Source organism: Sesamum indicum, linkage group LG6 (assembly GCF_000512975.1).
Source record: "Sesamum indicum cultivar Zhongzhi No. 13 linkage group LG6, S_indicum_v1.0, whole genome shotgun sequence".
In the NCBI taxonomy this organism is placed as follows: Eukaryota; Viridiplantae; Streptophyta; class Magnoliopsida; order Lamiales; family Pedaliaceae; genus Sesamum; species Sesamum indicum.
The window spans coordinates 20,305,253-20,327,699 of NC_026150.1; the positions used below are offsets into that span (position 1 = coordinate 20,305,253).

General features: G+C 34.1%; 3 protein-coding genes across 4 annotated transcripts; 2 read left to right on the forward strand and 1 right to left on the reverse strand.

Annotated features, from left to right (window-relative positions):
* LOC105165222 (caffeoylshikimate esterase-like) lies at positions 1,179–4,748 on the forward strand. The gene is made up of 8 exons (XM_011084165.2): positions 1,179–1,735; positions 1,895–1,985; positions 2,077–2,109; positions 2,840–2,986; positions 3,384–3,514; positions 3,616–3,753; positions 3,860–3,958; positions 4,146–4,748. The coding sequence occupies exons 1-8, from the start codon at positions 1,715–1,717 to the stop codon at positions 4,530–4,532; spliced, it is 1,047 nt and encodes a 348-aa protein (XP_011082467.1). The 5' UTR covers positions 1,179–1,714; the 3' UTR covers positions 4,533–4,748.
* Positions 8,432–11,662, forward strand: LOC105165223 (small nuclear ribonucleoprotein Sm D2). Of its 2 annotated transcripts, none has more exons than XM_011084166.2 (7): positions 8,432–8,549; positions 8,685–8,741; positions 9,011–9,035; positions 9,144–9,218; positions 9,447–9,551; positions 9,677–9,796; positions 11,433–11,662. In XM_011084166.2, the coding sequence occupies exons 2-6, from the start codon at positions 8,737–8,739 to the stop codon at positions 9,791–9,793; spliced, it is 327 nt and encodes a 108-aa protein (XP_011082468.1). In that variant the 5' UTR covers positions 8,432–8,549; positions 8,685–8,736; the 3' UTR covers positions 9,794–9,796; positions 11,433–11,662. The 2 variants fall into 2 exon arrangements, with proteins under 2 accessions (XP_011082468.1, XP_011082469.1); XM_011084167.2 differs by having other exon boundaries at positions 8,500–8,595.
* Positions 11,761–16,263, reverse strand: LOC105165224 (UDP-glucuronic acid decarboxylase 2). Its single transcript, XM_011084169.2, has 7 exons — positions 15,496–16,263; positions 15,204–15,351; positions 14,343–14,422; positions 13,445–13,528; positions 13,258–13,332; positions 12,378–12,470; positions 11,761–12,259 (listed from the first exon to the last, which is right to left on the reverse strand). Exons 1-7 carry the CDS (start codon positions 16,090–16,092, stop codon positions 12,044–12,046), a joined length of 1,293 nt encoding a protein of 430 aa, XP_011082471.1. The 5' UTR covers positions 16,093–16,263; the 3' UTR covers positions 11,761–12,043.

Here is a 22,447-nt window from a genome sequence, read left to right on the forward strand (position 1 = left end):
TTCCCTCATGAATAAAACAAATTCAGCGACACAACAAAAACCTCACAACCAAAAATCCATTCTTGGCTATATATATCCAAAAAGAAATCAACTAAAAAAGTATGTCTAATAGCAACAGCAATAAATGTGTAGTTCAGATATCCTTCTTCCTACCCTTAGTTTTCATTTTGGCCTTTGAATATGATGAGATACCATACTTTCACAATCATTTAGATGCTTTTGGCGTAACATCTTTTTTCCCATGATTTCACACAACCAATCCTCCTAGCACTTGGGGTTCTTCTTTCACCAAAATTGGGCAAGATAATCACTGGATTTTGACAAAATCAAAGTTAGGGTTTGGAGTGAAAAGAGTGAAATCGTTTTTGGAGAGGAAATGGAGAGGGTTTTTTTTTTTTTTTTTCTTTTTTGCTGTTGTTAAAACAAAATTTAATTTTACCTAACTCGACGAGCGCCTCTTGTGTTGCTTGGGCACGAATTTTAGTTGACTTAACGGCCATGTATGATTCACCTGCCGATTTTCGTTCAAAATTAATCGTGATATCTAATTTGCATACTATTTTCGTATATATAATTCCCGTTTTGTCAAGCTGATAAAGCATAGTACCACGGTTGCAAAATGGCCTATAATGTGGCATTAAAAATGTAGTTGGCTCGGTTATGTCAATTGTTAAATTGTCTGAATTAATGTTGGCTAGACTTCATTTATTTTAGGATGAATTACTACGACCTCCCCTGATATTTAGCATAATTACGAATACCCCCTTATTATTTAAAATATTATAAATACCCCCATTGATTTTAACCGCCGCCTAACAATTAGTTCAATCCATTATGTTTTCATTTATTTTTATGATAATTTGACCAAAATACCTTTATAAATTAAATATTTATGATATTAAACAAATAAACATAATGAGTTTTTCCATTTTGTGTTGAGCAGATACCTCACTAAAAAAAATTAAAATTATAAAATCAATACGAGACATTTTTCTATCCGTGTCAACGTTACTTGATCTAGCATTAAGCAAATAGAATTTGAAAACCAACTATTAAAATCTAGACACAACTTAACTCATCCACCAATAACAACACACCTCCAATAACGGGCAACGGGCACGTGTCCCATGGAATCGACGTCGCTGTCTATAAGTATCGAGATTCGCGATAAGGATCGACAGAGAAGCAGAGAAGACGACGACAGAAGAATGGGCCTGAATTTCTTTTTGTAGAATCGGCTAAGGCGTCATCCTCCCTGCTCCTCAATCATTCACTGCACATGCATCTCACCATACATACACACATACACATTCACTTGGGGTATATGTAATCTTTTTCTTGTATCTCTACGTGTATCTATCTATTTATATATCTACATCTCTATCTCGAGTTCTGTATATGTACGTCTGTATGGGCTTAGCCCACACGTAACCCTGCAAATTTGGAATCGATCCCCCAAGAAGCAGAAATCGTCATCAAACCGCCTCATTGCGCTTTATCTCATCCAACTCTCTCTATTTGTATAGAAAGGCGTCGTCTTGAAAACATCTTCCTTTGTTTAGCTGTATTCTTTGTGTATTTTGGTTGGTTTTGTGTGTCAACCTCATCATTTCTGGATCCGGGACTTGGTTTCTCTCGGCTCGGATCACGGGCATGTTCGGATGTTGAGTCCCATTACTCGATAGAAATTGGATAGTTTCTGCGAGCGGCAAAGATGGATGTTGAGTATTGTGAGGTGGGTTATGTTTAATTTTGTTGTCTTTTATTGTGTTCAGTGCTTTTTCTATCCTATTTGGAGCAATGTGATGCTGCATTAGTGCTTACCCTTTTACTGGGTTTGAGAGATCTTGGTTGGTTCTTATCTACGGTTAAGTAAGTGTTCTTGATTTATTAGGAGTACAGAATGAACTCTAGAGGAGTCCGGCTGTTTACTTGCAGATGGCTGCCGTTTTCTTGTCCAAAAGCTCTGGTTTTTCTTTGCCATGGTGGGTGTCTCTTTTTGTGTGTATCTCTCTCAGTTAAGTTTTGTGAAACTACTTTCTTCCCAGTAAATTGAACTGATGAATGAGGCTGCAGGTTATGGCATGGAATGTGGTAACTTCATGAGAGGTATGAATATTGTTTCTTGCTTTCAACTCTCATGGTACTGCAATTGGATTGTGTTGTTACTCAATGTCTCTTTAACATGATTCTTGAGCTCATTCCTGTTGAAAATGTCAATGTGTTCATGTACAAGGAGATTACAAGTTAGACCTGATCAAGTTTACATTCAAACTTCTACTTAGACAGACCAGCGTTTTGTGTTAAAAAAAAGATAAGAAAAAGCTATGGCTGAGTGCCCATTCCCTGTTGCACTTTTGCTTCCTTTGATTTTATGTGGACAGTGGCTATAACGTATACCAATGACGATATGGGCGTAGATGACTATTTGAATAAGAAATTATGAAATCGGCGTGTTGTCAATTACTGGGCCTGCTGGCTTTTGAAAAATGAGTTTGGTGTGTTAGGTTGTCAATCAACTAATTGTAAGCCTTAACTGTCGCTATTTCATACCAAGAACAGAACATCAGTAATGTAGGATAATGGCTTTATTAATGATTCACCAACACTCAGTGGCTGTTTGTCATGATGGCATTTATTTGATTAAGTCGTTGGCCAAATATGTGACATTTTTAGCGAATGAGAAGAATAGAATGAGAAAACATGGCCAGGCTTGAGCAAGTTTTATTGTAAGTACGATGCTACATGAGAAGGAATATGGTGAAGAATGTTTTTTTGATTACCAAACGTAGATTTTGAACTTCTGATTAATAGTTCAATTGCTTTTCATTTGGATTAGGTGTTGGGATAAAGCTGGCAAGTCATGGCTATGGTGTCTTTGGGATCGATTATGAAGGCCACGGACGGTCATCTGGTGCTCGTTGTTACATCAAGAGGTTTGATAACATCATCAATGACTGCAGTGAATATTTCAAGTCAATTTGTGGTAAGTCATTTTTATGGTTCAATAAGATATTTAGTTGAGAAGTCAGTCTTTTAAAATCATGAAAGCAGGTGGTGAATTAATCATCTTGGGGTAAATGATGGTTGAATGACCACGACAACCTGTGCTATAATGGGACTGTAGATTTTTAAGTTTCAGTAAATTTCTCGCCTTTAATAACTTAAGACCTATCTGCGTCAGCAAGCACAATGAAAATTGCTACTGCAAATCTGTATTTGATACTTTCAAATTTGATAAGGAGTTTCGACCTGCTCATTAATTCTTATTCTGAAAATACAAATGAACATGACCGTCCATCCGTGGATTTCATGGCATGCTATGAAGTATTGTAGGGTTGTAGTTATAAATTTACCGGACATTGGTTTTCTTTGAATTACAGCTCAGGAAGAGTACAGGGAAAAGAAAAGATTCCTATACGGGGAGTCGATGGGAGGGGCAGTTGCTCTGTTAACACACAAGAAGGACCCTGGTTTCTGGGATGGTGCTGTTCTAGTTGCTCCTATGTGTAAGGTCATACACTAGTATAAAAAAGAGTTACTATTATGTAAACGTGCAGCTGAAAATTGGACTAATATGTGATTTAGATACTCCGTTGTTTTTCCAATTGTTAGATATCTGAGAAGGTGAAGCCACACCCTGTAGTTATTAGTCTGTTGACTCGGGTGGAAGACGTAATACCGAAATGGAAGATAGTTCCGACCAAGGATGTCATCGATTCAGCCTTCAAGGATCCTGTAAAACGAGAAAAGGTAAGCCTAAACAATGAACAATGTGATGATGAGATTAGATTGATCGACCTGATGAAATTAATTCACTAATACACGTAATTATCCGTGTTGCTACATTTTCCTGCAGATTCGCGGCAACAAACTGATATATCAAGAGAAGCCCAGATTGAAAACTGCACTGGAGTTGCTCAGGACTAGCATGAACCTTGAGGATAGTTTGAATGAGGTGACAATTGCACCACTCCGGCCCCCCCCCCCCCCCCACCCCCTCATCACATTGTGTTTCCATTACATATTAGGTATTAGGATAATTACATTAACACCCCTGACGTTTAACTTGATACGCCCAAAAAATAACTCTTTTTGAAAAATACACTACGTCTCTATAATCGGCTATTGGTACTTTTTTGCAGGTGACGTTGCCATTCTTTGTGTTGCATGGTGAAGCTGACACGGTGACCGACCCAGACGTTAGCAGGGCGCTATACGACAGAGCCAGCAGTAAAGACAAGACGATAAAACTATATCCTGGGATGTGGCATGGCTTGACATCAGGCGAACCCGACGACAACATTGAGATAGTCTTCTCAGATATCTTATCATGGCTCGATAAGCGCTCAGGAGAAGGTGGCACCGACAGTATCAAATCGATCCAGCAGTCGACTCCTGGCACGGATAGTTTAACCGCAACAGCATCCCCAACGACAGTGATCGATCAAAAGCCCTACAGAACAAGCTCGAAAGGGAAATATTTATACGGACAGAAGACCCGTGGTTTTTACCATCATTCAGCCATGTAGTTGTATTCCACAAGATAGAAACTACTACGAAAAGCATAAGAGACGAGCACTGGGAGTCTTGCTGCTTCTAGGACAACTTTTTTTATTTTCTTCTTGTTTTTACTTTCCGTGACAATGTCTCAACGAGACATTGATGGATAAATGTATGATTTGCATCGAAATGATGCGATCGCTCGTAGAATTTTTCATATAATTGAGAGATAATTGGTAATTGTTTAGGAATTTAAATTTAATTATAAATAAATTATATATTAAAATTAAGATATAATAAAATTTAAATAGATTAAATTAGAGTTTATTATAATATTTGAGGTAAAATTATATTAATTAAAAAAATTAGAAAGGATTTAATGATAAATTATTAAAAAAATAATATAAAAATAGAATAAAAGAAAAAGGGGTGAGCAGCGTTATGCCACCCACCGCCTTACATACCCATACATCATTATATATTTATAATATGTATAATGGTTTCAATTTGCCACACACACACACGCTCAATTAGACAAACACTCAGAAAACGAAATAGGTACGCGAAATTTTATATTTTACTTTATAATAATTTATATAATTATATTATTTAATTAGTCCGTTTATTAAATTATTTGTATTGAGTAATGTACTATTTAATTGAAATATTATGAGTTTGATTATTTAAATTAGTGTCGAATTAAATGTTATATTTGATTTAAAAATGACATAGTTGGTTAATTAAATTATTAGATTTGCTATATTTAATTATTATTATAGTTAAGTTACACAATTCCATCGGAATGATTAACTAAATACGTAATTCTATGTATTGTTGTTTAATTAAATATACAGTAACGATAAATTGGTAGAAAATTCATAGAAATATTTCGAAAATTATATTTAAGAAATATTATGTTATTAAAGAGGAAAAATGAGGTTTTATGATTTAGAGATGTTGTCAAAAACAATAGTAATAAATATATAAGGGGTTTGATTAAATGAAATCTTATGATCTAGTTGATAAATTAAATATATACTTGGGAAGCTTAGAAAGTGTAGTTATTTAAAAGAAAATGAAACATGGGCTTGGACTTTAATATAAGTGAAATATTAAGAGATTGGTGGAAAATGTAACATTATATAATATTTTATTTAGAGTTTATGATATTCTATATATTTTGATTATACGTATAATGCTCTATTATAGGACGTGACGACAAAGTAGAGGGTTGAGCAATCCCTTGTGTTAATTGGAGCATTTTGGGATTTGAGGTAAGTATAGCTAATTGGATTTATATATATATATTGATATGTTTAGTGTTATATATTTTATATATACATATATATATATATTGATTTCTTATATTTGATCGTGAACTTGGACTTATATATTTACATACGTGCATTTTGTATATTGATTGTTTATATAATTAGTTGTGGATTGTTTGTTGGATTACCTTAATATCAGTAGAATTGTTACTATATGTTATATGTGCTTGTAATGTATGGATGTGAGAGTGGTATGATTATGTGATCGTATAATTCATTGTTGCATGAAATCGAATTGCGAAGTTATTACTGAGTAAGTAATTATTATAGATAACAGAATGATGAAGTTAGTGATATTGTTGTTGTGAATTGAAATAAAAGATGGTGCTTACCTAGTTGGGAACATAGTCGATTGTTTACGATAATGTGATTGACAATAATGTGGTTGATGATGTGATATGAAAAGAAAATGAATTAAGCTAGTTACCATGGCGCGTAAGGCACTGCAGTGTTCCGGGGTAGCGGGAAATATCCTGTGCTGTTAGCTACACACTGGGCTGGTGTGGAGATGTCATGTTTGTTGTTATATACTATGCTGATATTACTACACATTGGGATAGAGAGTATGGGGATATCACATACAACGAGTACCCTGTGTTGTATATGATACGACATTGACTGAGATGATGATGGTCGGCAAAACCATTACTGATGTACTCCAACTAGAATAAGTAGGGCCCTTAGACAATAAATGATAATATTAAATATTATGTCGTTGATGGATTTACAGTTGTGGGTATGTATTATTCATTGCATCTGTTGTTGGTATATGACGAATATTTGTTAGTTGATGTGATTTGCCACGTACTTTTTAGGAGATAGGTAACACTGACTAGCCACATCGAATTTTGAGCCATGCTGTTATTCTTATTAGGTGGGTTAGCTGTGACATTTGAAGCCGGAGTTTTTGATTGTTTGGTTGTTAAATATTCTAGTCTTTTGTTGGGTTTGTATTTTAAATTTTGATACTATTTTCCTTTGAGGTTATGTACATGAGGACATCTGGTAAGGATAGATATAAACTTTTGGCGTTATCTATTATCTTTTATGCTATATACATATTATATTGGTAAAATAGAATTTATTTTACGGGTTGAAAGGGAATTACTTATAGAATAAGTTCCAATTAAGAAACAATGAATTAGTAATAATTAAATGTAGTGTGTGGGGGGTGCTAAAAATGAACATGTATAAACTGGTTTTATTTCCCATCTTTAGATTTTTGATTAATTACATTTAGACCTCATATGAATTCGAAATTACAGATTCTCTCAAAAAAAAAATTGAACTTAAACTTACACTCTCTCCAAAAATTGACCGTTTACACATGATTCTCTTTCGTTATGATTTGGATTGGAAAAACTAATGTTAGCAAAAAAAAAATTGCATAAACTTCCAATTTTACCTCTTATTTAATGTCTTTATGCTTTTGTACTTATTAAGTAAAAGATATAGTGATGTTAACTTCATTTCATACACACATATATATATATATATATTATATTTTCCTTTTGAAAATACAAAAAATTACATGAAAATGATAAATGAGGGGAAATATTGAAAATTTATATATTTTTCTTTCCTTATGTCAGCATTTTCTGTCCAAACTCTAACGAAAAGATGTTAGGTGTAAATCGAAAATTTTTAGAGATAGTATAGTAATTTCATATTTTTTTTAGAAAAAATATAATTTAATATTTTTAAAAGGAGTTAAATATAATTAACCCTAAATTTTTAGATGAAAAGTGCGTTACCAGAATATATGTCAAGTCCTAAGATTTTGTATCCAAATTAAATTCGAAATCTATTGAGTAATTTAATTAAGGCAAAATTATATTTTTGGTTCTGTAATTTATTCTACTTATACATTCTGTCCTTTTTTTTTTTTTTTTGAACTCAATTATGAACATCTGATATTGGTCCTTTTTTGGTAAATTTAGTCCAGTGTTGATAATTTTAATTTTCTTCACACTGTAATCTCATATTTGGTCCTATAACTATGTCTTTAGGATCAAAATTGTCAAGAAAAGATTAAATTTGTCAAAAAATGACTAAATGTGAGATGTTTAGGATAAGATTCGTAAAAAAAAAAAGAATTAAATGTGTAAATAAAGCAAATTACAAAACTAAAAATATAATGACTTAAAGTTACAAGATCAAAAATATAATTTTATCTTTTTTAATTAGTTACGATTATTAATCATATAAAAACAGTGTAAACAAATAGTGTACACTATTTATTAAGGGAGAGAGCCTTATAATAATGGCTGTCAAAATATGAATCGACCAAAATACGCTTACATATATCATTTTTCTTTCCCACAAATAATCATATTTTTTATTAATTAATTAATTTAATTAACTATTAATTTTATCTTACTTTTTTTTATTTAATAAAATAAAAAAATATAATTCTTTTACTCTTTTTATTGGGTCGGGTCGGGTCGGGTCGGGTTTAACCTGGATAAATCCGGGTGAAAGTGACGGATGGGCTGAAGGGTCCATTACACACATTAAACTACAAGACTACATACCTGAGTTTGGTAGGCCCTTTCATTGGGCCATAAAAATACTCACTTGGGCCTTATTTCGCTTTTGGGCTTCCTCACACGTGCGGACATCGTACTCATTTCCCCATGATTCGCTGAAAGTGGGCAAATTCGGAGATCCGTCAAAACCCTTGCCCCCAAATCAAAACCCCGCACTTCGCGACTGGTGAGTTCTTCATTCTCTCATTCCTTCGAAGTTTTCTTGTTTTCAGGTCTTAATTTCCCCTACTACTTGATGCTTATTGTCTCGGTTTTTCCACCTTTTCATCCTCTTCTCTCTGAAACGCTAGTTTTGTTTCAGGTCGTCGTCTGGCAGTTGTGTTTTTCTCTGAAGCTCGTGTAATCAGTCGAATATGAGGTAAGTGACTGGAGCTGTTCCTTTTTTACCTACGGTTTTAATGAGCATTATGCTAAATTAGTTTTTTATTTGATGGTTTATGAGGTGATTTTGAGAATTCAAGTTCACTCCCACCCGCAATTTGTTTTTGCATTTCTTTTGTTTTATTTTCCCCAAAGTTTTAGGATATTTTGTCGTAACGTTTTAGCTATTTTATTGAGTTCTTTTAACTATCAAGATAATTTATGGTTACGACTAACTGGTTCTGCTGATGTTTTTTGGTTATGCAGTCGGCCAATGGAAGAGGATGCCCCCGTATGTTAACTGACTCTTCCCTCTTTCCTTCATGTTGTTATAGTTGGCTATGTTCTGGTAATAGAAAACCAAAACTTTTGTAGCTTAAGTGGAGCTATGTTCTTGCAGGGGAAGAATGAGGAAGAGGAATTCAACACAGGTCCACTTTCTGTTTTGATGATGAGTGTTAAGAATAACACACAGGTACTGGTGAACTCTTTAGAAATCAGGGTTTTTATTTCCTGTTACCGTGGTTTCTTCATTTTTTTATTTTGAACCTTTAGGCTTCTTAAATTCTTGTTTTCTCTTCTATTCTTCCGTTATTGGTTCTTTTGCCTTCGGGCCCTCATTGTTCAATTTGTGGATGAGTTTTCCCGTTTTGATTTTACTATATTTCCAAGAGTTACTTGACTCATGTTTATTGGCTGGTAGGTGCTCATCAACTGCCGCAACAACAAAAAGCTTCTGGGTCATGTGAGGGCTTTTGACCGCCACTGCAACATGGTGCTAGAAAATGTGCGGGAGATGTGGACTGAGGTTGGTTTATTTCTGTAACACATAAAATCTGTTTGAATAGTTGAAGTGTCATATAATTATGCATTTTGTTTGTGCCGGTAGGCTATGGTACTAATTCCTTGGTGTAACTGTTATTGGCTGCCTAGGTGCCCAAGACTGGTAAAGGCAAAAAGAAAGCTCTTCCAGTTAACAAGGATCGTTTTATTAGTAAGATGTTCCTCCGTGGAGACTCTGTGATCATTGTCCTTAGAAATCCTAAGTGAGAGGTATGCATTCTGTTTTTATCAACCAATGCTTTTCAAGTTATGTGTGATTGACTGTAAATCTCAGATATCATTATCATTAGATTGTGCCAGGTTTTACCCTATTTTCTAGCTCAGATTATTAGGCAATCAAAATTTAGTATTAGTTTCTGAAGCACTCTAGTTTCATGCTTGTCTAGCAGTTATATTTATTTGTTGACTGTCCAAAATTGCTGACATTGTCTTTTCTCGGTTCAATTATTTTTTTATTATAAAAAAAAAAGAAATAAGAAAAATATAACTAAAATATTACACATAACAAAATTATAGCAAAGGTCGGTAACTTCACAAATATTTTCTTTTTAATTTTAATGTAAAGTCGCGGATAACCACCAATTTTTTTTGAAAATTTTTTTCTTGCATTACTTATTTTTTTTTATTTTTGTGAAGAAGTCGTGGATGACAAGTCTCATTTGCCATCCATAACTTCAATCATTGGCAAATGAAGTCTCATTTGCCATTTCTATTTTTTATTATTTGTTATAATAATTAATTAGTAAATAATTATAGAATTTAATATTTAATTAATTATAATTATTAATAAATTTTAAAATGTACTTATAAAAAAATATAATGAATTATTACTCATATTGTTTGAGGCACTTGCATTCCAATTTTAATTTCTTTTCTTCTCAGAATTTTTTTTTACATAAATTATTAATTTTATCCCTCATTTAAAATGAGCCAACATAGAATGTAGGTGAGGAAATAAGAAGACTTCGACGACAACGTCACCGGCCAATTGTGGGACAAATGGTCATTTTTAAAACAAATAATTATTAAAACATGTAATTATCGTAATATTTATAATAGCTTGCAAAAAAGCACTTCAATTTCACATTTTGTAACATTGTTAAAATTGGAAATTACGTGCCTCAAACAATATTCAGTAATAATTTATTATCTTTTTGGATATGTACATTTTAAAATTTATTAATAATTATAATTAATTAAATATTAAAATTTATAATTACTTGTTAATTAATAATTATAAAAAATAATAAATAGAATTAAGAAGTCTCATTTGACATCCACGAATGCAAGTGAAGTTGCGAACAACATTAAAAAAAAAATTGGTGAAGTCGCGGACATTAAAATTAAAAAAATAAATTGTATCCGTGACTTGCTATAATTTTCTTGTGTATTATGTTAGTTATATTTTTATTGTTCTCTTTTTTTTTATAATAAAAAAATAATTGAACCGTCTTTTCTTCCTTCATTTGATCCTCTGTCCTCCATGCATTTCATTTTTGGTTTTTTTGAGTCACCTTTTTGAAGGAGAGAGCAATGCGACATTTACTAGTCTTTTCTTTGTACTTGTAGTTCTGATGGATCCAATGTATAAGATGTTGGATTTCACTTGTGGATGTCTAACTGTGAATCTTTTCCATTAGAGCTCCTGCTGTTCAATGTTCTAGTTGCTCAAACCTGGCCATTCATTGTATGGTTTTCTGATCGTTGTTCTATTCTTCATTCTCTGCTGTGATTTACCATCTTTTAGTAGAGCTAGAAGCTGTGGTGCAAGGATGCTAGGTGATCCATTAATTTGTTTTATGATCTCGCATTATTATAGCATACTAAATTTTCTTCGTTGATGCAGGCTGGGAATGCAGTGTGAGTCTATGCAACGTGCAGTATGATAGATTATAGATGATGTGGTGGTTCCACCATTTTGTAACTTTTCTACACCAGTTCACAGCTTTTTGTATTTCACTTTCACCCTGTTTGAAACCTTAATCTGAATTTGTAGTATACTAGTGTGCTTGACTGGGAAGAAGTTATTAACCTTATACGTTGCTGTAGCCTGTAGCTGATGCTTATTGAAGTTAACAGCTTCTGTGGTTATTTTGTTCATGTGTTGGCTCTACCATCTCTAATTTGTTATGATATGAATCTCCAAAATAACTGGGTAAGTATCGACAGAAGTAAATAATAATGCAGTCATTTTATTACTAGAAGCCGGTTAAAAAAAGAAAAAGGAAAGAAGAAAAACAAGATGTAGTTTGGCCAAATTAACCTCTAGGAACTATCTTAAAGAGCAGATGTGATGCCACTGCTTCATGCTAGCTCTATCAAGCCGTGGCTGTGCTATATTGCACCATGTTTTGGCAATGAAGATCACGAATGATCATTCACGGTCAAATCAGTACTCTCCCTATCTCTTCAGCGAGGTTAGGAGATGTTATGCATATGCAACTCCATAGCTTTTTGTTATGCTGAGGAAGCAATATCTTCTTTGTGGTCGCCAAAGATGCGTTGCCTGAAGTCCTTGACCATTCTAGGGAGACCCTTGCGCAGTGGTATTTTGGGTTCCCAACCCAGCAGCTCCTTTGCCTTGGAGATGTCGGGCTTCCTCTTGTGCGGGTCATCTTCTGTGTTGGGTCTGAATTCTATTTTTGCATCTGGGTCAATGGTTTCTTGAACTACCTGCAGCCCCACAAGATTCCCAGAAGCGTTTTGTTACGAAGCTGTCTCGTCACATCTTTAAAATGAAACAAGAAACTTTACACAAATCCAACATGCAATCTGTGAAAAGGGGGTGTACCTGAGCAAGTTCAAGCATAGTGAATTCGCCAGGGTTCCCGAGATTGAACGGCCCAACATGCTCTCCTTCCATCAACCGCATTAGTCCCTCGACCTTATGATTAAACAACAACACATATTGGTACACAAACATAAAATTTTTAAGAGCTATTTGGCACAACAAACAAGCTTGTTTGACCTACCCATTTCATATGTGATTTTTTAAAATTCATCTGCATTTTCTGATGCAATACTCTTTCTACAGCTTAATTATGCTGCGTGTCTGGATTGAGAAAGTGTATCTACGTGACATCTATTCATAGAATTCTCCCAAAGTGTTTAGTTAAACTGAAAACCCATTGGTGTATTCTAAAAGAAAGGAAGAATGGTCTTGATTTGCTTAATTTAGTACGATCTAGTAGGAGGAAATATGAAGATGGTATGAAAGTTTAGAGTATCAAAATTCGCACTTGGGGCAAGGAGACCATTAATATTTGTAAACATTCTCGAGCTAATCAATTTAATGTAAACATTCTCGAGCTAGTCATTCCTAGCCCAATCATAAAAGGCGTGCACCATTAGAGGGCATTTATGTAATTTCTGGATGTCATTATGCAGCCTGGACATCAAACTAAAAACTATGTAAAGATGCACTTGACTCCACTCCACTGACAGATGACAATATAGAAAGACCACAGAGTCATTGATGACAAATTCAAAATGGCTTTTATTAGCCTAATAAGCCCTCAGATTCACCCATTAAACTTGAGATCTACTCCAATAATGTCACCACCCAACCTTAAATTAGAATCTTTCATGTTCAAAATCGAAATGATAGTAGCTGGCAGTAATATGGTACAACCGATTCCTTACGCATCATTAACCTTGAAAAACTTACTTACCAAATCAGAAACATACTGAAAACTTCTTGTCTGCTTCCCATCACCGTATACTGTCAACGGTTCTTTCCTCAATGCCTGCCCAACCATAACAAAAAAAAAAAGAAAAAAACATAGCACTCCTACATTAAAGACGAACAGAACACAGATATTTTCCGACAAGAAGAAGAACAGTAGAAACACCTCTTACCTGAGCAACAAAGTTGCTGACAACACGACCATCATCAATGCACATACGAGGTCCATATGTATTAAAGATCCTAGCAATCCTCACCTGTCAAGTTTTCCTTTGCTATAAGTATTTGTTCTGGAACAAATCAATGTACACAGCTGGATACTTGCTTACTCTTAAAAAAAAAAAATCGCTTGATATTAAAGGTATTATTCCATTCGCATTCCAATTATGAGTTAATAACTTTATTAGTCGCCAAAATCAAGTGGACTATCTGATAAAACAATAGTAATAACATGGATAAATTATATCAACACCGCATGGGGTTAAAATCTAGTTACGCAAAACATCTCGTCGTTCGTAAAATTACAGGCACACCCCATGATGGGGTATTTGTGTAGTGTACCATTAGAGGTGTTTTTTTTATAATATTTTACTGCTAAATAGATAGTATATTTATAATTACAACAGCAACTCCAAAAAGTGTATTTATAATTTTATAAATAACAGAGGTGTTTATGTAATTAAACTTGATCCTAGATGGTGCCCGTGTATTTTGCCCTAATAATAATGTACCATAAAGAGAAAGAAGTAATAATAATTATAGTACTATGGTAATATGAGTCAATTTTTCTTCTTTTTTTTTATTTAATGAATAAATATTGTATTGATTTACGTGTTTTGGATTAGAAAATTCATTCCAACAAGAGGAAAATTCAAATCCCAACACGGTCCATCGAATTTGAATTAATTATATGAAAAGTACAATATAATTATTTTGTGATTGATATACAATTTAAAAAAAATAATTAATTTTAAAATTATATTATATTTATTTTATAATTAATTTGATTTAAGAATAAAAGTTTTGGTAAGAAATAGGGGAATTTGAAGAATGAAAAGGAAGAGAAACAACCTCAACGCCAGCGCCTCTGTGATAGTCCATGGTCAACGTTTCAGCAGTCCTTTTTCCCTCATCGTAGCAGCTTCGGACACCTGTGCCCAAACCAACCCACATTATTATTATTTTTCTCAATAACCGACTGCAATCCTGCGTTGCCTGCCTTCAACTCACTGTTCATATTTACATTGCCTAGTTCCGTATCAAATGACGCATCTGCCCTCCCATCACCCCACATTTTATTACAACTATGCCCGTTCATAGATTTGGTTAGAAGTCACTAGCGTACAAAAGTCCCCAGCAGACGCCCACGACTTTTGGTACCTCTCGAAAACCAGAGTAGAAAAGGACAAAAAGGGGATTTCCAATTAGAGGTCGCGATTCAAAATTGGAATCATGTGAGGAGAGTTCCAGGTCAAAAAGGTCATTAAATTAAGAGGTAATTACACTTCACTCTTCTCCCTAATTTTAAATTATATTTATACTTTTTAGTATTTAAAATTTATTAAATTTATTGATATTGATAAAAAAAATTAAATAAAATCTATTTATTGAATAAAAATAAATTTTAAATATTTTAAATTGTAATTTTTTAAATTAAAAAAATATCAAATAATCAACCCAAATTTGAAGAAAAGGTGTGTAATTATCCATTAAATTTAAAACCCACACCACGATAGCGCGACTTCTTCCATTATCTATGACCCAAGCGCTCATCTTAACCTCCACCCACTATATCGTGCTAACCTGCGCTGTGCCGGCGGGATTACCGCCTAATCAGTCTACCAGAGAGAGAGAGAGAGAGAGAGAGAGAGAGAGAGAGAGAGTAGCAGAGAGAGAGAGAGAGAGAGAGAGAGAGAGAGAGAGAGTAGCCACCTATTGGATTGACGTTGCCCCAGTAGGTTTCAACTTGTGGGTGTTGCAGAGGATCACCGTACACCTCGCTGGTGCTAGTTAGCAGAAACCGCGCACCGACTCTCTTCGCCAGCCCCAGCATGTTCAACGTTCCCACCACATTCGTCTTGTGCACAGTCGGACATTAAGGAAACCCGACAACAGATTTACAGACATAAAATTCTCGAGAGTTATTATTGCTCCGTTTGGATGAGGATTCAACAAGAATGTAAAAAGGAAATATTAAATGACCAAAACTCAGAGAAAAGGATATGATAGTTTTGACAGGGTTGTGCTTGTAATGAACCGGCGAGGCAGGGCAAGCCAGATGATAGATCTGATCCACCTCCAACAACAGTGGCTCAACGACGTCGTGCCGAATGAGCTCAAACCTGGGGTTCCCGAAATGCTGCATGACGTTCTCCTTTCTCCCCGTGAAGAAATTGTCCACTACGATCACGCTATCGCCTCTTTTCATAAGCCGGTCAACCAAATGACTCCCCACAAACCCCGCCCCACCCGTTACCACGATCCGGAGACCCTTCCGTTTCAATCCGAGCGGAATTTTCCCAACCGACTTGAATCCAAACCCGTTTATCAGGTGGCCGTTCTGGTATATGGCTCGGTGCGGCTGAGTCAATTCGGAGGAGAAGTACGAGTAGCCGATCGGCGGGGGGGAATTGGAGGAAGGGCGGAGGACGAAGACCAGAGTGGCAATAGCAATGCCGACGAACAGAAATACGAGCCGCTGTTCGCGTAGCATGTAGCGAATCGGGCGAACAACGCTGAGCCAGGGCTTCGGCGGCTTCGGCGAGTAAGCGTCACTCGCGGTCTGCGGCTCGTGGCCTCGGAATATTAACTCGGAACCCATGTTTACGTTTCTTCTATTCTCAATTCAAAGATGCTTGATTCCGATGTGTGTTTGGCAGCGTGTGAATTGATGGGGATGGGGAGAGAGGAGTCGTCGCCGGAGAAACGACAACTTCCACTCCGGCGCGTGGTGGTGGGGGTGTAGTCTCTGACGATTCAAGTTATAACGAGAGGGTGCAGTATAAAAAGGCTGGTCTGAGCAGGATATTACGGAGTCGCCCTCGGTTAGTTTGCTGCTGTTGGAGGTCAAAGGTGTAATTATCACAAATTGGTAGTCATTTGTAGTTAGAGGTAAATTGGAACACGGGGTTGGTGAAGATTATGTATCATTTTCTAATTCTATTGTAATTTTTTTTTTCTTAAATAGAATAAAGGGATAATTCCACCATTTTTCTTTGAGTTATGTGTATGTAATTACATGTAACTTACATATAATTCAAAAAATTATATTTAATATTCTTAAGTTTTGTTTTGTTCCAACAAATAAATTTATTCATTGATAAAATTCGCAAAATATGTTGATATAAAAAAAATCATATGAAAATTCATATTCACCCTAAATAGACTTATTGCAAGTCAAATAAAACTTTTATGACCAAACTACTCTTATAAAGATGAGAATTTACTTCTTTACATTTATCAGAGTGTGAAGAAGTATAAGAGTAATTTGATGAGAAAATATTTATTTGATCTATAATAAATTTGTAATACATCAATCAAGATAATTCAACTTTTTTGCTGATGGTAGCGAATTTTATGAATTTTACTAATAAATAAATCTATTTGTTGAACGAAAATAAATCTTAAAAGTACTAAATGTAATTCTTTAAATTAAAAGGAGTCTAATTGTGACTATACCAAATCATAAAAAAATTATATAATTATTCCTAAAATAAATAAAATCAATTTTATAGGCATAATATATATATTAAATAAAATAGAGAATATAACAAAATTTGGTATAGAAAATTCAATCCAAAAGGCCCATAATTTTCATAAAAGCTATGCCTTCTTATGTTTAAGATTTTTTTTCATAATTTCTCCAAACTCTCTTATTTTGATTTATATATTTATTTACAACAATAGTGTGGAATAATCTCTTACATTTCTCTTATATAATTGAAATTTTTCTCATATAATTTTTTTTACTTTATAGGTCATGTATTAGAAACAATCAAAGTGTGGTTTTGACCCTAAATTTTACGTTGTTGGATTTGTGTGATTATCCGGCATTCTTGTATACTGAAATTGTGATTTTCGTCCCTGTTTACCGTATTTCATACACGAGAATGAGTGTGTGAGGAAGGCTGGCTAGCTTGTGTGAAACTAGGCCGCACAGTGGGTGTAAAAGTGCCGCCGCGTCAAAACCCCTATGACAATAACAAATTTATACACACTATCACCTATCGACTAAAAAATAAATAAAAAAAATTAAATTAACTCTATATTCATTATAAATAATTAAAATAATACTTTGTAAATCTTGAAAAGGAAGGGGTCTAATCATCCCACAGGGACAGCACCGGCCTTAGCAGGTCAATTGGATCAAAACCACTTAAAGGCAACTTGTTGCCATCTTTGAGTAATAAAAACGCTCGTTTTTCGTGGGACAAAAAATTAAAAAGAAAAGTCAAAGTAACAACTACTTTAAGAAATTAGTAAAATATTCAGCGATTTCAATTATAGTTACCTAATCTCGAGAATTAAATGTTCAAATTTCGCTTAACATACAAAAAAAGAAAATTGTAATTTTAACGATGGTTTAGCCTAGTGATTATGAACGGTGTTCTTTGAACAAGTTTGAGGTCATTGGTTTGAGTCTTATCGATATGTGGGTGTTTATTTCACTTCATGTTATTTTATAATATTTATTTATATTGATGTATTGATTGAATTGATATATTGCTCAGTTATTGAAATATCTATATAATTACATAATTATCAAAAAATTAAAAAAAAACTTTGTAATACTTAGATTCAAATTCCATCAATATATTTGCCTATTTCAATAATATATTGACAAAAAATAATATACATTTAGATATAAAAATAACACTTTATTTTTTAATTTAATTCTATTAGAATTTTTTTTATTGTAAGTCGACACGTGGATTAAATTCATTATTTAATATTTTCGGTCATTGAAAAAATATTTTCTTTAAAAAAAATTAATCTTCGTATAATTTTAATTTAATTTAGAAATAAATTTGAATATCTTAATGTATAATAATACGGTGAATCGAGTGCACATGCACTTCATTGAGGAAGAGATAACGGGTTCGTGACCACGTACTCTAATTAATCAAAGCTAATTGCTGATGCAGCATATCCGAAAGTGAGATCTGATTTTGAGTTGGGACTTGGCTGCACGTCGCACTGGATTGCACCTTAAGCCACGGACCACGGTGATTGTTCGTCTTCCACGTGGCCCTTTATGGAATATTTTAAATTTAGTCATATTAAAATAATTTTTTCTAAAATTTGATATAATAATGATACGTGTCCTATTCATTGTTTGATAAATTATCAATATTTTTCTAATTTTAACTGTAGTTCAATAATTAACTCTATCCGTTAGTGTCCATTGAATTTTTATTTAATTTTTGTGGTGAATGAACCAGAATATCTTTATGGATTAAAAATTATAATTTTATTTATTTTTTAAAAAAATTGATTCTTTCTTTTTTGAACTAAATGGATAATTTATTTTAAAATTTTTCTATCCATTTTGTTTATTTTTTTTTTAAAAGAGAAAAATATAATAAAATAAAATTGATAATTTTATACAACTTCAAGTTAAAAATTATATAATTTTTTATCAAATATAAAAAATATTTATAATATTTACTATGCTAAAATAGTTTGGGTTTTGTTTTCAAATTTGCAAGTGTATTGGGGTTTGCAACATGATGGTATTGGTGGTTTGTTTTCCATTTTCCACCTCACCAAACATCAATTACTGACAAATACAGTAGTTTTACATTTGTAGCAACCATCCCCAGATGCTGACATCCTTTGTAACTTCAACCTCTATAACATTATCTACACTCGTAGATATTATTTGCTTTGTGTGATGGGATTAAAATGATGTAAATTAAAAAATAATAAAATTTAGGATAATAGTGATAGATTTTTATAATATTATTTTTATTTTATTAAGTATTGAATTATTGTGTGACAATTTTATTGCTTGTTCATTGAATAGCAATTTATTTGGGATAAAATTACAAAATACCAAAACTATCAAAGTAATTAAACAATGAAAAAAATAGGTACGAAAAACTATCACTATGTTTGGATTCATATTTTTGCATTTTTCGAGACAAAATAAAACATATCCAATGTTTGTTTTGTGTTTTTACACTTTTTTTTGTGTTGTTATATTTTTCAACTTTCTATATATAATATATATATAAATAAGATATAATTTGATAATAAATAATAAATTTTATCTCCAAAAAATACAATATCAAACATACAATATTTATATATATACATATATATAAAAGAGATATGATTTAACAATGAATAGTGATTTTTGTCTTCCAAATCCCAACATCAAACCTACACACTTATTTTAAAATATTTTAAATTACCTCAAAACACAAATCCAAACATACAATCTATTTTCGACACACACTTACTTATTTCTATTTTTTTCTCTTTATCTCCAAAATACAAAATAAAATACAAAAAATACAAATCCAAACATCACGTATATGTTTGTTTATTAGCTTTTTTCTTGTGTTTTTTATTAATTAAAAAAAAGAAAAGAAAAAGAAGACTTCGTCTTCTTCATCCTCACAAAAATAGCATCTTCCTGTTGCTACCCAATATCGCCCCATCAGCCCTCCTCCCCGCACCCACACCTCTCGTTAGCCTCCACCCCCAGGCACAACGTAGCCCCCCACCCTCGCGCCCAATGCCTCCCCTCCCCGCCCACAACACCGCCACCCCTCAACCCCCCTAAACTTCCTCACTATCTTTCTTCATAAAAGAATCAGAAAAACGACCAATGAGCAAGAAAAGCACAACACATTGAAATGGATCTCGAAATTGAGAGTAGATACTTCCTTTTTTTTTAAATACAAAGGGAGTTGATTCTGGAGGTCCAAACTTGTGACCAAACTGTTGAAACAATTGCACTGGAGGAGCTCCTCCAATATGAACTTGATGAACAACTCAAACATTTGGAAACCATATGGTTGTTCCAATGTATTTCCACAACAAGTTTCTCAGTCCTCATTAATGGAGCACCATATGGCTTCTTCAAACCAACTCGAGGCATCAGACAGGGAGATCCTATCTCACCTTATCTTTTTATTATTTATGCTGAAGTTCTTTCCCATCTACTTTTGCAGGAAGGCACTTGGGAGTATTAAAAGAATCAAAGTTAGCAGAAATCTTTCCCCGATTTCCCATCTCTTGTATGTTGATGATCTCACAATCTTTTGCAGGGCTGAAATAAAGGATGCACAAACTGTCCGAGAGTGCCTGGACAAATTCGGAAGATGGTCTAGCCAAATTGCAAATTGTCGAAAGTCTGTTGTCCACTTCAGCCATAGTGTGCCAAACAGGCGGAAAAGAGAAATCCTCCAAATGACTATATGCAACCATCAAGTTAAACATTTTGGACTTCCGTTTCTGCAAACCAACCTCAAGGAACAAAGCTTTCAATGAACTCATGGATAAACTTGTCAGAAAACTCTCTATGTGGAAGGCAAAACATCTTTCAAGGGCGGGCAAAATGATTCGAATAAAAAATGTTGCACAATCATTTCCAGTCTACTCAATGTCAACATTCCTCATTCCAAAAATAATCTGTTTGAAGATGGACAAAATTGTAAGATGATTTTGGTGGAAAGCTAAAACATCCGAAAGCAACAAGCACTTCCTGGCCTTTAAATCTTGGCATTCCATTTGCCAACCAAAAAACAAAAGAGGATTGGGATTTAGATAATTCTTTGATTTCAACAAAGCCCTTGTCTCAAATATCTCTTGAAATATTTTTCAGAAACCTGATAAGTTGTGCTGTCAAATTATTTGTGCAAGAAATTTGAAAAATGACTTGCAATTTAACTCATCTTCACAGGTGACGGAGGCCTATGGATTTGGCAACATGCAGTCAACTGTAGCAAAGTGATTCAAATGGGAACATGCTTTCCAGTCTCGACCAGTTCAGCTACCAGAATCTGGGAGGACCCATGGATTCCCTCAATGCAGAATTTCACCCCAGTGCCACTCACTCAAACTAATCCTCTTGGCCCAAGATTTGTTCGTGATTTAGTTGATCAAGTTGGGAATCAATGGAAACTCGACATCCTGAATCAATTATTCAATGTAGAAACTGTCCGAGAAATAAAAAAGAAATCCAAATTCTAGAATGAATGGAACCCATTAAACCATTTTGGGCTCCCTCCAACTCAGGAAAATTTTCAACCAAGACGGCCTTTCAAGTCATCCAACGAAAGTCTGAAACCACTGATCATGAGAATGAAATTGTTGGGAAAAGAATCTGGAGCTTTGACATCCACAACAGACTCAAAGTGTTCATCTGGAGAACCTGTTTGACACATTACTAACACGAGGTAAAATCTGCCAAATTATACAAACTCAAATTACGGAATGTTAAATGGCAAGTGAGACTCGAACCTCTGAATCACTTGTCAATTAGAGAGTGGTTTCTTTGCTTGTCCGAGCCAAATTCACAATTGTTCCCGGACGTTTCCATTTAGCAGGAGTTTATTATCAAATTCATGTGAAGAATGCCCAAACAGTAAAGGATGTGGCAAGATTCATTGACAGAAAAGCAATCAAACACCCCAATGCAAGAAAGACTAAAGGGATCAAGACCCAAGCTAATTGTGAGTGGATGCCCCTGCCATTGGGATGGACCAAGGTGAATACGGACGCCACATTCAAGGAGGACAAATGTATGAAAACATTTGTTGTTCTTGATCATTGTAATTTCCTTACCTATGTGGAGACCGCTCAAATCTTAGTCTATGATCCGAATCTTGCTGAGTTTAGAGCATTGAGAGTGGCAATTGAAAAGATTCATGCTATACAGATAGAACATGTTATCTTATGATTCTTTGGTAGCCATCAACTGGATCAAAAGCAAGCATGGTGACGTTGATCGTTTAGCCCAAATTGATGTACAAGTCATCCAATTTATTTGGAAACAATGGCCTAAATGGGACTTTAGGAAAATCCCGAGGCTATTAGTGGACTTGCACACTGTATGGCTAAATGGGCCCGTGGTGCTATCTGAGATGGTCCAATTCCCCCCCCTCTATTCCCACGGAATGTATTTTGTGGCAAGGGCTGTCCAACCCTTGAATTTTACTAGATGT

Bases quoted from the DNA above. Each gene is read 5' to 3' on its own strand.
- LOC105165222 (XM_011084165.2), top strand. From the start codon at position 1,715: ATGGATGTTGAGTATTGTGAG. The intron at 1,736-1,894 runs GTGGGTTATGTT...TTGATTTATTAG, and splicing joins TGGATGTTGAGTATTGTGAG to GAGTACAGAATGAACTCTAG. The intron at 2,987-3,383 runs GTAAGTCATTTT...TTTGAATTACAG, and splicing joins ATATTTCAAGTCAATTTGTG to CTCAGGAAGAGTACAGGGAA.
- LOC105165223 (XM_011084166.2), top strand. The intron at 9,219-9,446 runs GTACTGGTGAAC...ATTGGCTGGTAG, and splicing joins GTGTTAAGAATAACACACAG to GTGCTCATCAACTGCCGCAA. The intron at 9,552-9,676 runs GTTGGTTTATTT...TTGGCTGCCTAG, and splicing joins TGCGGGAGATGTGGACTGAG to GTGCCCAAGACTGGTAAAGG.
- LOC105165224 (XM_011084169.2), bottom strand. From the start codon at position 16,092: ATGGGTTCCGAGTTAATATTCCGAGGCCACGAGCCGCAGACCGCGAGT. The intron at 13,529-14,342 runs GTTGTTTCTCTT...AAAACTTGACAG, and splicing joins ACAGAGGCGCTGGCGTTGAG to GTGAGGATTGCTAGGATCTT. The intron at 13,333-13,444 runs GTAAGAGGTGTT...ATGGTTGGGCAG, and splicing joins TCAGCAACTTTGTTGCTCAG to GCATTGAGGAAAGAACCGTT.